Source organism: Polypterus senegalus, chromosome 8, assembly GCF_016835505.1.
Source record: "Polypterus senegalus isolate Bchr_013 chromosome 8, ASM1683550v1, whole genome shotgun sequence".
Taxonomy (NCBI): Eukaryota; Metazoa; Chordata; class Cladistia; order Polypteriformes; family Polypteridae; genus Polypterus; species Polypterus senegalus.
This window is the reverse complement of record NC_053161.1, coordinates 8434578-8450085: the sequence shown is the minus strand read 5'-3', so window position 1 is coordinate 8450085 and position 15508 is coordinate 8434578. Positions and strand designations below refer to the sequence as shown.

Sequence of the window (15508 nt, the reverse complement as noted above, 5' to 3'; positions counted from 1 at the left end):
ATGACAGCAACCCACAAGTCAGCAGGTGACAAACACCGTCTTTCACTGACTCACTGTGTGGCTGCCGTGATGTAAAAATCAGACTGTGCTACTTTGTACTGGCAATTACAGTATGCATACCGTTGTCCCACATCAGACTCACAGAGCCTCAATTGCAAATGACATGCAATTTGATATATGGCCAAATGGCTGGTCCAAAATGGTGCCATAGGCTAGAATGACTGTATGTGTCTGGAGACAACCATGATGGGAAAAATTAGATGGCTTATTGAGCGTCACAAAATGAAATTTAATGACTAATGAAATTGGTGCGTAAGGGATGGTGACTTTGAACAGAAAACAGCAACGGTGCTCTTGTTAATTTGATCTGACAGTGGGAAAGCTTTTGATTACGATAAACTGCTATGTTCATGAAAATATGAATTTCATAATATACATTTGACACAAGTGATGTATCACACCCAGTCAAAAAGAGATGAAAAGGACTTCTGTTGAGAGTTGATAACTAAGAGCCATAGAAGCTAAGAATCTAAGTATATAAGAATCTTTAAGTAAAGAACTTTTAAGTACAGAAATAACTAAAGTTTCTCAAGAAAAGCTAAGTTTAAGACAAGATACATTTTCCCCTTTTTTTTACCTTTTATTCTACGTGTGTAACTATTTTTTCTTTTATCCTTGTGCAGATTATTTGCTTTTAACTTTCACTAAATATTTTAAAAACGAACTTTTGGACTCAGATTTCTTTAGACATAACTCTTAATAAGTATCTTGATAAGTTATTTATTTAAAGGCTTTAAATTGCAGATTGTCATAGAATCACTTTTTTTCCCTTTTTATTAATTTTATTGCAATCCATACAAATCAATCAAGTTTTTACTAAAAGAAAAATTGAGTTAAGAACAAATCGATAGAATCACTTAGGAATTATAAAAGAAGCCTAACTATCTTAACTTTCAGCCCAAATGAATGTAAATATAGCATAATCAATTTGCACTGAACACTGCTTAGTTTAACTGGTTACAGTATAATATAGGCTAATGTAGGTTGCAGTAGGTAATATACAATTAAATAAATAACAAAATGCCATCTCTGCATTGGGGGAAGTGTGAATGAGGTATAAGGAAACGGCTTCTACTCTGTATCATCTGTTAATTAGCTGCTTGGACATGGGTAGCACCTGCACTGTGGTCTTTCTGGTTAGAAACCCCTCCATGGGTGACCAAAAAATCTCCATGGTAAACATATTCATCACTAGGGCTGCAATGATTAGTTGACGTAATCGGCAATGTCGACTACAAAAAATCGCAGACACCGATTTTTTATTGTCGACGCGTCATAAACAGAACCTTCAATAGAGGCTGTAGTCACAAAGAACCACATTGGTTTTTGTAACTGTAATGCACTACATGGACGTCTGGGGGCAGTATCGTTTGTTATTGTTGTCAAGACGCACACAGTCCTAACAACGCAAGCATCCTGGAGCTGTGATGCCGCCGTCTCTCGATAGGCAAGTTTTAGCGAGTAAAGTTAGTGTCACGTGTTAACGTTGATGTTTGTACTATAATGTGTATATCAAGGTTTCAACAATGATAGTTAACCCTTAAACCGACACATACTTGGGGGTTAATGCACCCCTGGACACCAAATACTTTTTAGTTGCACTTTAAGTAAATATCACAATACACAAAGAAAATGTGAAATTTTAATGGAACACATTTTTTTCCATGCAAAGAGCATCACAATTACTGCAACACTGATCATTTTACACACTGCAAGTGAACTGTAAAAACTATAAAAAAAACCCAAAAACTACTGCAACAAATCTATTACAGCGTTTCTCAACCTTTACGTATTTGCGACCAGAGTTTTCATAAGTTTTAATTGCGCCCCCCCCTAACTTTTTTTTGAAATGTAGATGCATATTTTATTATACTTACTTAACTTTTATCGACACTTACCTAACTCTATATTTATTGTTCTAGTATCAGAATGTAGTTTAAGTTAATTTGTTTTGGTTTCAACAGACGTTTTTATCATATTTTTGATTCTTGTTTTCTTTTTTTTTCCACATCTTCACGCCCCCCTTTTTGTTACTTCGCATCCCCCTAGGGGGGCCCGCCCCACAGGTTGAGAACCACTGATTTATTACTATATGTTCAATATGCAACTGAAGTCATTCATGAAATTCAGTATATCACCGAGCCAACTGCGGTTGAACTGGCTGGATACAAACACACAGGGGTAAACTCTGGTGATTGCAGGCTCGTCTAGTGCAGCGGCTGAATCCCAGAAACAGTGTTGCTGCAGTTCTGCCGGGGCTGGCAGTGGTCCTGAGCTGCCTGCTCAACGAATATACGGCTCTGGCATGCTGGCAAATTGCACCGAGAAACAACTTTAGCCGGTTGCAGAGCTCAATGAATGCACGTCACTGAATATATGCATGTTGCCGCATATACTCTGCTTCGGCGTGCTTCCAAATTGCACTGGAAACCGACTCTAGCTGGTTGTGGCATTCAACAAGTGTACTTTTCTGAATATACTCGACTCCAGTGTGCTGGCAGTGATTACCTTGTCACAAATTTTAGTCCGTTATTTTTTTATTTTGGCCTAATATAGTACATGATGTGATAAACTACAACACTTTTCTTTCAGAGTGTGATGATTAAAACATCTTTCTCTGTCTGCAAAATCATTCTTATGTATTCCTGCTAACTCTGCTCCCTCTGAGCGTCTCTTCTCAGCAGCTGGGAACATTGTCTCAAAGAAGAGAGCCAGCCTCACACCAGAGCACATCGAAATGCTCACGTTCCTGCACTGCAATCAGAAATACATGAACTGAATCTTTTATAAACTGTACATTATTATTTTATTTGAATTGAAGATTTATTTAAACTTTTGGACTTTAAAGACACCCCAGTGGCCATTTTTGGTTAAGTTAAATGCACTTTTTGTGTTTAAAGACTATGTGCACGTTAGTTTGTATTGTTTAATGTATTTCTTTTTTATTGTGATGGTCACACTAATATAAAAACATCTGATTATTTTCAAATTCATATGTTTCACTGGTTGTTATTTTAATTTGATTATTATTAATTTTAATCGTGTTAATGCAGAGACATCAGGGTGAAATTCACAGGTGGACAGACGTGAGCAGATTAGGTAAGACATGCACTGGAGCCCAGAACAGGATGTGCAACCACAGGTCACAGGCATCAAAATAGTCAGGCATGAAATAATTGTGACTAATCGAAAAAAAAAATTGAACAACTAGTCGACTACCAAAATAATCATTGGTTGCAGCTCTATTCATCACCAGGAACAGGGCTGGCCCACTGATATACTGTCTCTCACTCAGACTTATACCATGACACCCTCTTGCGTTTCAAGGGCGAGCTTGCATTAGCAGAAATCATTGTGTGTACTGTTTTGTTCTGGAGGTTCTGCTGTACTGTGCGTGGTTTCCTTTTTTTGTTTTTAAAACCACTGATATATAAATGTGGCATAATGGCAATAATGATGCTGTTCTTGGCTATCTCACTCAGCGCTTATCCATTTGCACGGCACAAAAATTAAACTCATTCACTCCGTTTGTATAACTGGTCTGATTCTGGTCTGATCAATTGCTATTAATTGACTTGAATTCAGTTACCGCCTTTTCATTAAGTGTGAAGCTTTGTTTGAGTAATAATATTGCAATCGCACTCAAAATAGTAAAGTATTACAATTTATTAAAGCCTGTAATGTGCCAGCAGTATTACTAATAGTATTACATTATTACCACCACCAAAGACTCACAGTATGAAAACTAGCCACTACACCACCAGATCACACTGTTTGAAGATATCTATAACAAAGAGCTGGATTAAAACTTTAATATAAAGTTTCAGTTATACTTTGCTCTGCTTGGCCGATTGCTGCAATTGTAGGCTATGCACATGATTAACTTCTTCCTCACTAGTTGTCACCAGATGGTCATAGCATACACATATGTGCATGATGTTATACAGACAGCATCTTAAAAAAGGCAATACTTCTGTTAAATAACAGGCTTTTTTATAAGCTTCCATAGTAATGCAATAATGCTTATATGTTTTTAAAGTAATGCAGGTACTTTTACTTCCATAAATTAATTATTGTTTTAGGTTACTCGATAATTTAAATAGTAATGTTATGTTTTTCCAAACCAGTTTCATTTTATATTTTCACATTCAGCTTATCTGTGGCGCGACATGTTTTTCATGGTATTTTGGTTAAAAATTTGAGGGTCAGGTTATCTGCGACTATCTATGGTAATCATGGTTTTAAGAAAAACATTTTACAATTCCCAAAGTAAATCTACCTGTTCTTCATAAGTAGCTTTGTACGTGTCAAGCACACGTAGCATGTCTTCATGTTCACTATCAAATTCTGCAACCTTACGTCTGTAGAATTCTAGCAGTTCCCGAGAAGGCCGAAGGTGTGCCAGGCGTTGACTGATTGGTGGTAATGGTGAATCAACATCATCTTTTGGAGTATGCATTTGGGAAGACAGAAAATGACTAGGTGTTTTCCTTGATTTTGAACTAGAATACAAAAGAGAATGTTTTATTTTTCTATTACAATAGAAATAGAGTATAATTAATATAGGAATACACATAAAATGATAAAAAAGCAAACTATTTTATTAGAAAATAATGACACATACAAACGAGTCTTTAGAATTCTGCTGTGATCTGCTTTATTAATACTGAAACATATAGTCATAAAAATATAATGACACTTTCAATTCTTATTTCACTTATCTATCTTATGATATAACTAGCAATCATCAACTTCTCACTGTACTGCAGAGCAAATATATTCAACAATCAGTAAGTCTCTGTAATTTGTACTTTTTACTTTACCCAAATTGCCTTGCATTTACACAAACATATAAAAGTAGCTTGACTCGTACAAGAATATCAAAAGGCATATGAGTCACAAGACCCATTTCAAATGTAAACATTTAAAAACACTCTTCAAAACAAAATCTTACCAGAATATTCTGGTTATAAAGAGAAATAAAGTGTATGCGCAATTTTACTGTTAATTGGATTAATTAATGTAAACAGCATCTTAAGATAATAAAAGAGCATCTATCACATTCTGCTGTTTGCTGGCTGCCATGGCGAACACAATGAGTAACATGGATCTTTTTTCTGAATCAATTTTTATAACTGTGTCCAAATTTGTGAAATGTCAGCAATAGGCACAAAAACCTATTTATAATCCTGGTGATTTAGAGACGCTTGTTTACATTAGGTGTGTGTGGCACGTCAATGTTGTTTTTAAGACAGCACAGGAACTGAATTACTATGCCTTAATACACTGCAGACAAAATGAACACACTAGAAATATTTTGTGGTCATTACCTTTTAGAATCTTTACCTCTCCTACGTGGGGTTTCCATTATAAAACTGTGTCAAAGTGATCTAAAAAAATACACAGTAAAGAGAAAAAATACAAACTCACAATGTCAGAATAACTTCATTTGAATCAATTTGTTATGAAGACTTTTATAAATAAATTTACAGTAATTCTAAAAGTCAGAACAACTATGTACACTTAAAAACAAGGCACACACATCTTGCTTCTTATATAAAATATCTAATAAATGGACTAAAGACTTTCTGAACAGTCAGGAATAAACAAAGTTAAACACAATCCTGGGAAAAACATATTTAGAACAGAGTTTCTCAATTATGTGCATGTGTGTTTCTTTGGATATAATTTTTCCATACGTAATTCGTGGAATAAAAAATACACTAAATTATATGACTTAAAAGGAATATACCACCCAAAAATTATTTTTTGTAATATATGTTACTTACCTGCACTGCGTTAGGATGGCGCCCTCCCCAGGATTTGTTTCCTGCCTTGAGCCCTGTGTTGGCTGGGATTGGCTCCGCCAGACCCTGTAGTGACCCTGTAGTTAGGATATAACGGGTTGGATAATGGATGGATGTTACTTACCCCATGTACTTTGTAGTGGTGTCCGGGATATTTTTTTTTTTTTAATCTTATGCTTCCATGCAGAATTGACAGAAAGGCATTTATGACATAATGGAATACAATAATTATTTTCAATGGCAAATAATGAGAAAAATAATCTCAGAAAAAAAAAAAATCTCACATTACTACTGTTGCATCATCCACAGGCCTATTATAAAGCTGTCATATGCAAAACATGCAAAATACATTTTTTCCTGCTAAACTATTGTTTTATAGTTACTTCCTCAACTATCAGCATACACAGACAGAAAACCAAAGGCCTCATGGGACTGACTTTTTGAACTGAAGACTTCATGGTGAAGTATCCTATCTTCAATTCAAAAAGTGACTCAAATTAAGTAACTGCGTAACAGTATTTTAGGGATAGGGTTGTGGATTATGTGACAGGATTAGCATGAGATTTTTTCCCCCTATTGACGTTTTCACATCATTTGCCATTGTACAATACTGGTCACTATTGCCTTACATTGTGTCATAAACTTCTTTCTTTCTGTATCACTGATGACTGAATCATTTGATTTTAATAATTAATTTTCAAGGTTACCCATGTAACTATTTAATGAAAGTGTAGTAATTACAATAACTTATCATAATGCATACATTAAATGTTTAATGGTTTATACTTTGCAATGTTTATGTTTTCTGATTAAAAATGTCAATGACAGCGGACGCCAATCACTTGCTCTCACAGGTCTGTTTGTGAACCTGCAAGAAGTTCATTCAAAGCTCTCATTCAAGGACATCTTGTTGCTTTTAATTTGCAATAAAGAAATAAATAAATAAAAAAAACTTCACCCAAAACTGCATTCTGTAATTTGATTATTCTATGTGTACTGATTTTATATTTACAGCATTCCTTTATGGTTATCTTGCATTACTCATCTATGCTAATTTAATACGCTAATATTATGTATATTTTTTGTGTTTTTGCAACGTTATCACACATTGAAAATTCTTGTATTTAACATGCTTATGGTGAACAGCTTGTGTGCTTTGTAACAAAAGTGAATGGTGTATAATTAAAAAAAAAAGAATTACAGTAAAATCATCATGTAAACATAAAAATGGCTTCAAGTATAAGACCAAAGAACAAAAAAAAAAATAGAACAAAAATGCTGAACTAGCAGGTTTGAAGAGAAATACATCTTTATCTTTCAGTGTCACGTTTGTGTTATCTCTTTGAAAGAAAGCAGCTTGGCGGCATGGTGGCGCAGTGGTAGCGCTGCTGCCTCGCAGTTAGAACACCCGGGTTCGCTTCCCGGGTCCTCTCTGCGTGGAGTTTGCATGTTCTCCCTGTGTCTGCATGGTTTCCTCTGGGCGCTCCGGTTTCCTCCCGCAGTTCAAAGACATGCAGGTTAGGTGGATTGGCGATTCTAAATTGGCCCTACTGTGTGCTTGGTGTGTGGTTGTGTTTGTGTGTGTCCTGTGGTGGGTTGGCACCCTGCCCGGGTTTGGTTGGCTGCGATTGGCTCCAGCAGACCCCCGTGACCCTGTGTTCGGATTCAGCAAGTTGGAAAATGGATGGAAGAAAGCAGCTTTAATTTTTTTTAATAAGTGTAGTTTGTTCATATGTAAAACACAGATATTGTTATACATTTCTTTAAAAATAGGCATTCTTAACATTACAGACTTGGGAGAAACAAGCCCATCTCCACTGAATACAACAAATGTCATTCAACATGCTTACATTTCTTCAGCTTCATCCATAATTACCAGATAATTTTTAAGCACACAAATACCAATGAACAAACACTATTGTGTCCCATTATTATCTGCTTGGACAGGACGGCGAAGTGTTTGTCGAAGCCACCTTACAACTCCAACAAATAATTATACCCAATAGTGTAGTTTACATATTTTCCCTATGTCTGTGTGGGTTTTCCTTCCACATCACTAAAGTTAAACTGTCAAGCCCAAATTGGTCCTGTGTGAGCACTGGGACTAGTTTGTGTCCCATGACATACTGGAACTCTAACATGGGTATTCCCTGTCTTGTGCTCAATGCTGCCAGAATATTCGTAAAATTGATTAAATGGGTATGAGATTGATGTATTTTTTTAAACAGCAAGGAGATCCTAAAAAAACAGTAATGAGATTGATGTATTTTTTTTAAACAGTAAGGAGATCCTAAAAAAAACAGTATGCATTTCTGGTAAGCCTGCAACCTTTCAAGAGCACAACTTCATTGATCCAGTTCAGCTCTGCTCTTTAGGAGTTACAACAGCTGTAAGTTTTGACTGTAAATTACCTATTAAAAAGAGTCTGATTTGTCTTTTACTCCAGGTTTAGGCAACTTTTCAGTTACTAGTTTCTAGTTTATGTTTACTATTGTACTGAGTTTCTGCTACTCATACAGTTAGTCACAGTTACACTTTTTATTAGTTCTGAGATGTCACTGTAGTCTACCAGTTAGACTAATTGCAGTACTGAAATGTTTATTACTCTATTCCTAACTTGACTGATTGCTCTGTATTTGTATTAAAAGTATGTAGGCAGATTCAGATAAAGCAAAACTAGCATTACAGTAAATTTATTTTTAATACTTACCTTCATTGTTAAAATTTGTTCTAAAAATTGAACAAGTTTCAATTAAATTCACAGTTGTGATTTATATGCATATCTGCAGCAAATGTTACACAATTCTGTCGTTATTTGACTTTTGATGAACTAATGTGGAATGATTATTCTTAATGTTTTGTGAAAAAAAGATACCCTGTATTTCATTCATTTTAATCACATTCAGGTGGGAAAGCAAAATGCATCCAGACAGGCAATTTTAAACTGGCCTAAGAAATAGAATGATGAGTGCAGCTGGACTTGGTGGTCATCTGGGATTGGAGCATCCTAAATTTTTGAATTATCTGTACAGACCTTATATTTTTTTATTTCTAATTTTTTATTTGAAAAATAAAGTTTTATATACATTACATAAAATTTAAAAATGTCTGTAACAATGCAAAAAGGAAACAGAAAATGATGATAAGCACTGAGAAAGATATTGGAAGGCTATAACCAACTTCTTAGCTTTGTGGCCGTTAGACTTTGTAAACATAAACATTCAGTAAGTAAAAGGTTACATAAGGGGCTTACATCTGATCCACTTACAATCATGAATGAAAGATTTCCTAAATATTACAAACATGATCAGAATTTAAGTGCATTAATTAATACATTTGTTGTCATAAAAGAAAATGATATTCTTTTATTTGAAAAAATAAAAATACCCAAATATTTGGGCCATTCAAGTAGACATTTCTTTCCATTAGTTTCTAAAGAGAGGGCAATCCAAAAAAAGGTGTTATCTTGTGTGGGGGGATTACAAAATGTGAAATTAATATTTATATCTCAAAACATTTTACTTATGGCTTTAACTGGGTAAATTGTGTGAAGAATTTTATATTGGATTTCGCAAACCTTTCATAACAGAATTATTAGAACTTAAACTTTCTGCCAATAAATGTTATCATTAATAATCGCCCCCAATAACCTATATACACTTGGATTAATCTTATTTAATTAAGAAAGATGAATGCATTATTCTGATAAAAGTATTATTACATTTTTGTTCCAAAGTATGTAGAATGTCAAAAATACTTCAGCATGGCTTAGGACACTTGTATAAGCATACATAAAGTTCACTGGAATAGTATTTAAAACTAAAATATATTCCAAAAAAAGATTTAGATATAAATTTGTGGCAATCTAAAATACTACCATCAATGTCAAATCCAAAAATAAAAAGAAAACAAAGCATTTTTATTAACCCAATTGTCTAAAAATAAAAGGCGTACTTCTAAGTAAAATATATATATTATTACAAATAGTCGTTTATTTGGTGAAATGTGAAAACAGTTTTGCTGCCCTTAGTGCTTCATCATAAAAATCTGACAAAAGTACCCAGGAGTTTCTTATATTCAAAGGTACACTAAAGAATTGAGGTAACGTCGCCATATCTTAGATTATTCTTGGTTACAATGCTTAAATCTTTCGGTGTCGATTTGTCGGGGATTGGGAAATCTGCCAAAAAACAAAGCGGCTGCACTTCATAGTAACACCCCCTCAACGACACAGACCAAGTAAATCTAAATGGCGCTTCAAGCGGCGCGAGTTTCAACTAACCATCGTCAGACCCACTCAATCCAGTTCAGGAGCCGCATCCTGAATGTACAAATGACACAGTCCAGTTTAGTACTCTCTTGGAATTTGCGACTGTAAAATTCTTTACCTACTCAAGGAAGAGTAGCAAATATTCTGAAGTATTTTCTCACGCAAATTAACGTGTTGAACACAGATTTAGACTGCACGAATGACAAAAACCTTAAGGAGTGTAGATGATTAAATAAAAGTTTTACATTGAAATACAGCTAAATGAAGCAGGCTATTGTATAATAATGAAAACGAAGACTCGGCGAATGACGTGCTTTGTGGTTAACGTAATAGTTACACACTATATATAAACTTATAATAACTTACAAATCAAAATACCCTAACATACTTAAACCATGCATTTTACATATTAAAACCTACTTTTGCTTGCTTTCTTGTAGCCAGTTAGAATTTCCAACTACGGGAACAGACGGATGGACTGTGTTGCGCGACTCATCCAATCGCTCTCTGCCGTATTCAAATTTGTAAACGAACTTTCCGGCGCAGTCGCAGAGTTGCCTGGGAGTTGATGCCAATCCTATCACCTCCCCCCGGCTCGAATTTCAGCCCACGTCTACCTGCACCTAAGAATTCAGCTATTGAACAAAAGGCGAAGAAGTATAGAACGCAAATTAAAGTAGTGTTGTATGCAGCTCGTTACGCTGCGCAATTTATTCCCGTGTCCCATAGGATGACGGGGGTATTTAATTTAGATGGTTAACGTTTTCCTCATTCAACCGATTTTAAATGCAGGACACACATATTTAAATGAAAACAGGTAAGCACTACAATTTTAGCACACTATACACCTTAGGAATAAACTTCCTCCTGTTTCCTCCATTTTCAGTAAAGCTTTAGAATAATCAGACTCTTTGAAATAGAGAATAATGGCAAAAGTTCAATCTAAGCCATCATATAAAAAAGTAAACACTCACACCGGAAATACTTCCTTTGACCCTGACATGCAGGCACACGCCCAGTATGCCCATCCGCTTCCAGAACTACAAGCCCCCATTTTTCATTACGTTTTATAAATAAGGTTTTTTTTTAGTTTATTTGTTTTGTGACGTACTACACTTGAAAACTGGAATAACGCTACAAATGAGACCGCTTCTTATACTACTTCCGCTGGACTGTCTGACACCTCAGCTTACCTTTAGCTGGTGGTCTGTTGATGGAGGAGAAACAGTGACTATGGTGTCGTTAAAGCACAGAAGAGGATTACGCTTCTAAACGTGCGAAAGGGTCCTGAGGTGCGGAGAAACATCAAACCCGTATTCAAGTTAGGATGAAAGGAAAACTGATATAAAGTGGGAACAGATCTGTTAACCGAGGACACGGAAGCACGGCTCCTTTTCCAAGTTCTTTTGTTTCTTCTTTTAACTTCATTGCGCTGTTGGAAGACGAGTGGTCCCCCCTGTTGATTCCGGAGGCTGAGGAATAATCGAAAAAGACCTTAACACCTAAAGCATTTGCTTTATGTGTATTCATTACAGTATATATATGTTTTTTTTGTTTTTTTGGAGCGTACTTAAAGACTTATTTGTGGACGATGGACCTGTCTTTCCTTTCCCCAAGCTGCTCCCCGTACAGGATTTCATTTCCACACTTGCTTGGTAACTTGAGGACGGGGATCTAACCCACTAGAGCTTCTCTGTTCAAGGCCAGGCGGATGTTTCGCGAGCTGCGCATTGTGCTACCGGTGGCTTCGCTGGAAGCGGAATTTAGAGCTACCACTGGAGCAACTGGCGACAGCTGTTCACCTGCAGGAGGGGAAACCCTGCAGAGTAAAAAGATCCGGACTCGTGCGGGATTTAGTGGCGTCTGAAATGAAAGGAGGATAGAACTGAGTATGTCTTTATGCAACACCATTGAAACTATACCCCGGCAAAGTTAATGATTTAGAAATTTAGGACCGTTAATGACAATGCTTGATTTAAAGCCTACTCCGATGTATTGATTATGGTCATTACCCACTGGTCAAATGCAGCAAGACTGAACTCGTTGATTTATTTATTTATATCCATATTTATATAAATATTTTTTCATTCGACTACATTTTTATTGGAGAGTACATCATTAAAACCTGAAGCACTATGTCTTTGTATTCGGAGTTTGTGCCCCCGCCGGAATGTCCGGTATTTGAGCCTAGTTGGGAGGATTTTTCTGATCCTTTAGGATTTATTAGCAAGATCCGACCCATTGCGGAGAAATCGGGCATCTGCAAAATAAGGCCACCTAAGGTAACACATTTATCATTTATATTGGTGGTTTTGTGAGCCAGAAGTAAATATCTTCTTTAAACCTAGCACTAAAATTTTAGTTAAATGTGCCTGTGGCATCAATTCTTAAGTTGGTCATTTTCCAGAGTAGATATCCATCCCTCCCCACTGCCCAAGAGCAGTGAGGTGTTGAAGGGACAATTTCATTAAGTCACGTTCTTCTTTGTATTTTTTTTTAACAAAAATGTGGATGTTTTATTAATTTACCACAATGTGAAGCTGATGGTAATTGATATCTTTCAGACATTTTAATGACTTGCTACTCGTAAGGTGTTGTGTGGATGCAATGAAGAAGTCAAGCAAAATGACACCTTTTATTGGCTAACTAAAAAGACTAATATGCAAGCTTTTGAGACAACTTGCAAATTGTAATCTTTTTAGTTAGCCAATTAAAGGTGTCATTTTGCTTGACTACTTATTGCAGTGACTTGCTAAGGAAAAATGCATGATTTCTCCTGTCTTAAAATTTTGTGACCTTGGCATAGTGGAAGGTCATGTTCACATTGGGGATCTCTATAACTTTGGTGTCACTTGTGCTCCTGGGAGGGTTACCCTTTTAAAATTTTTTGAAAGGAGATGATTGACAAAGTAAAATGTAAGGTGGACACCCACGATAGTTCATATTTAGACAAAGAGAACACTGACTGGAATGAAACATGGGTAATCTGTACTGGAGTGGTGTTCAAAGTCAAGCCTTAGATGGCAGAGTGGCCCATGCATTCAGATCAAGCTAAGGATGAAAAAAGCATATGATACTATTGTGTTAGTAAAGCTTGCCACCTGCAAGGACAAATCTAGGTATACAAGAAGCTTGTAATGGAAGTTGACATACTGTTCATTTATGGTTGGTAAAGGAGCTAAAGCTAGTGTGTGATGTTAGAAAGCATATCTGGATATATTTAGACTTACCCATATGCTCAGAGTGCCTTTTTAATAACAGGAAAACCATAAGTTGTTTCTGTGTATGCAGTTATCAACAATTCAGAGTATCCATTTTTAGAGATGGTGGATGTTCAGCACTAAAGATTACTACTTCCTGATTTAGTAGTCCTGTTGTGCATCTTCAGTGCTCATGTATGGAAAAAGGGAGATACTCAATGGGTGTGATTGTGGAAGAACATCAGTCTGATCTGGTGATTTGTTATTGAATTTCTCTACTAGCCATGAACTGCCCGTTTTAAACAAAAAAGAGGTTCTCAAATGCACATTTGGCAAAAGGCTAATTAATAACAATGTGGGTGTGTTTTATATCATATGTAGTTTGCATAGCAAAATAAATCTTCTCAGGTTTAATGCTAGGCCAAAATCACCCACCCACCCAGTCTTCAAAACAGTTGGTGGGGGACAAAACATTGAAACGTAAGAGTGGGCAAAACCTACACAGCTTTTAAGTTGGTTTAACTTGCAACATACAAGCAACTATAGAACTGAGATGCATACTATTTTCATCATCATTAAAAATAGTTTTTGTCACCACACAAACACGAGAAAGCTTCTTGTTTGTGATAGTTTTCTCATCTCTTCAGCCGTATTTAAGTGGCTTGCTTTTTGAGGAACGATAAAAAAAAAAAAAACAGGTGGCTTGATAACTTTCAAAAAGACAATACTCAATACTAGACTTTGAAGACAAACAGAGTAAAAAAGGTATTGTACCTGCTTTATTTATCATCTTATTTAAATGTTATTTACAACATTTACGTTGTAGGTGATACAACTCTTAACTTCATAGAAGTCCCTTCTTTCCACTATAAACATTCTGGTAATTTCTAGATTTGCTGCTTGGCCATTCCAATTTAATGCAAAAAAAGTTGGTGGATCAAAATTTTTGATTCAATTTTGCATATGAATTACACCATATTTCCAGAACTCAAAAATATTTTTTGTTGTTTTTATTTTAGAATTTTATTTTACCTTGACGTACAGGCACTTTTCTTCACAGCAGACAGCATAAAAATGTTATTTACAGTGCTTTCTTATGAACTGTACTTTTTTTTTTATGTCAAAGCTGCATGCTCCTTGAAAAGCTGAAAATGAGTAAATTTTAATGGTTTGGTCAAATGGTTAATTGCAGTTTTTGAGCCTCAAAAAGGCATGTGGCAAGAAGGGTAACATTTTTCATTTAAATAGGAGAAAATGCTGTGTTTAAAACAAAAAAAAGCTGTTGCTATTTAAAGGGGTTTAGGAGCTGCAGGGTCCTGAACTTCTGAAAAAATTAATTTAAGTGACACACTAATGTCATGCTCTTAATTTTCTTATTTCATTAACAGTAAAAAGGTAAATATTAGGGCTGCCAAATTAGCTAAAAAAGAAAGTTTGTATATTCAAAATAAAAATAAGTAAATATCTGAAAATATTTAAACTTGGGTTAATAATTCTGAATGTTTTTATATGCTTGTTTATACTTTATTATTATTATGGTAACAGCCACACTGGTAGCCAGAGTAAGAAAAACACTAATTCTTTTGGCTGCTCCCTTTAGGGGTCGCCACAGCGGATCATCTTCTTTTATATCTTTCTGTCCTCTGCATCTTGTTCTGTTACACCCATCACCTGCATGTCCTCTCTCACCACATCCATAAACCTTTGCTTAAGCCTTCCTCTTATCCTCTTCCCTGGCAGCTCTGTCCTTAGCATCCTTCTCCCAATATACCCAGCATCTCTCCTCTGCACATGTCCCAACCAGTGCAATCTCGCCTCTCCGACTTTGTCTCCCAACTGTCCAACTTGAGCTGACCCTCTAATGTCCTCATTTGTAATCCTATCGATCCTCGTCACACCCAGTGCAAATCTTAGCATCTTTAACTCTGCCACCTCCAGCTCTTTCTGGTCAGTGCCACTGCCTCCAACCCATATAATATAGCTGGTCTTACTTCCATCCTGTAGACCTTCCCTTTCACTCTTGCTGATACCCGTCTGTCAGAAATTACTCCTGACACTCTTCTCCACCCATTCCACCCTGCCTGCACTCTCTTTTTCAACTCTCTTACACAATCCCCATTACTCTGTACTGTTGATCCCAAGTATTTAAACTCATCCACCTTTGCCAACTC

The 15508-nt window shown here is 35.9% G+C and overlaps 2 protein-coding genes across 5 annotated transcripts in view; one reads left to right on the top strand and one right to left on the bottom strand.

Annotated features, from left to right (window-relative positions):
- ccdc77 (coiled-coil domain containing 77) overlaps positions 1 to 11416 on the bottom strand; it is a 52559-nt gene extending 41143 nt beyond the window's left edge. Inside the window, exons 1-4 of one of the 3 annotated variants that reach the window (XM_039760667.1) lie at positions 10558 to 10835; positions 5850 to 5944; positions 5391 to 5450; positions 4340 to 4562 (exon numbers count right to left, since the gene is read on the bottom strand). In XM_039760667.1, coding sequence (XP_039616601.1) covers positions 4340 to 4562; positions 5391 to 5428 — 261 coding nt within the window. In that variant the 5' untranslated portion in view covers positions 5429 to 5450; positions 5850 to 5944; positions 10558 to 10835. Of the gene's footprint in view, positions 1 to 4339; positions 4563 to 5390; positions 5451 to 5849; positions 5945 to 10557; positions 10836 to 11330 lie in introns of those variants that run through there. The other 2 variants (XM_039760669.1, XM_039760668.1) reach the window with 2 other exon arrangements.
- Positions 11417 to 11876: 460 nt separating this feature from the next.
- kdm5a (lysine (K)-specific demethylase 5A) overlaps positions 11877 to 15508 on the top strand; it is a 159114-nt gene continuing 155482 nt past the window's right edge. For both annotated transcript variants that reach the window (XM_039760665.1, XM_039760666.1), the window contains exon 1: positions 11877 to 12419. In XM_039760665.1, coding sequence (XP_039616599.1) covers positions 12273 to 12419 — 147 coding nt within the window. In that variant the 5' untranslated portion in view covers positions 11877 to 12272. The remainder of the gene's footprint in view (positions 12420 to 15508) is intronic.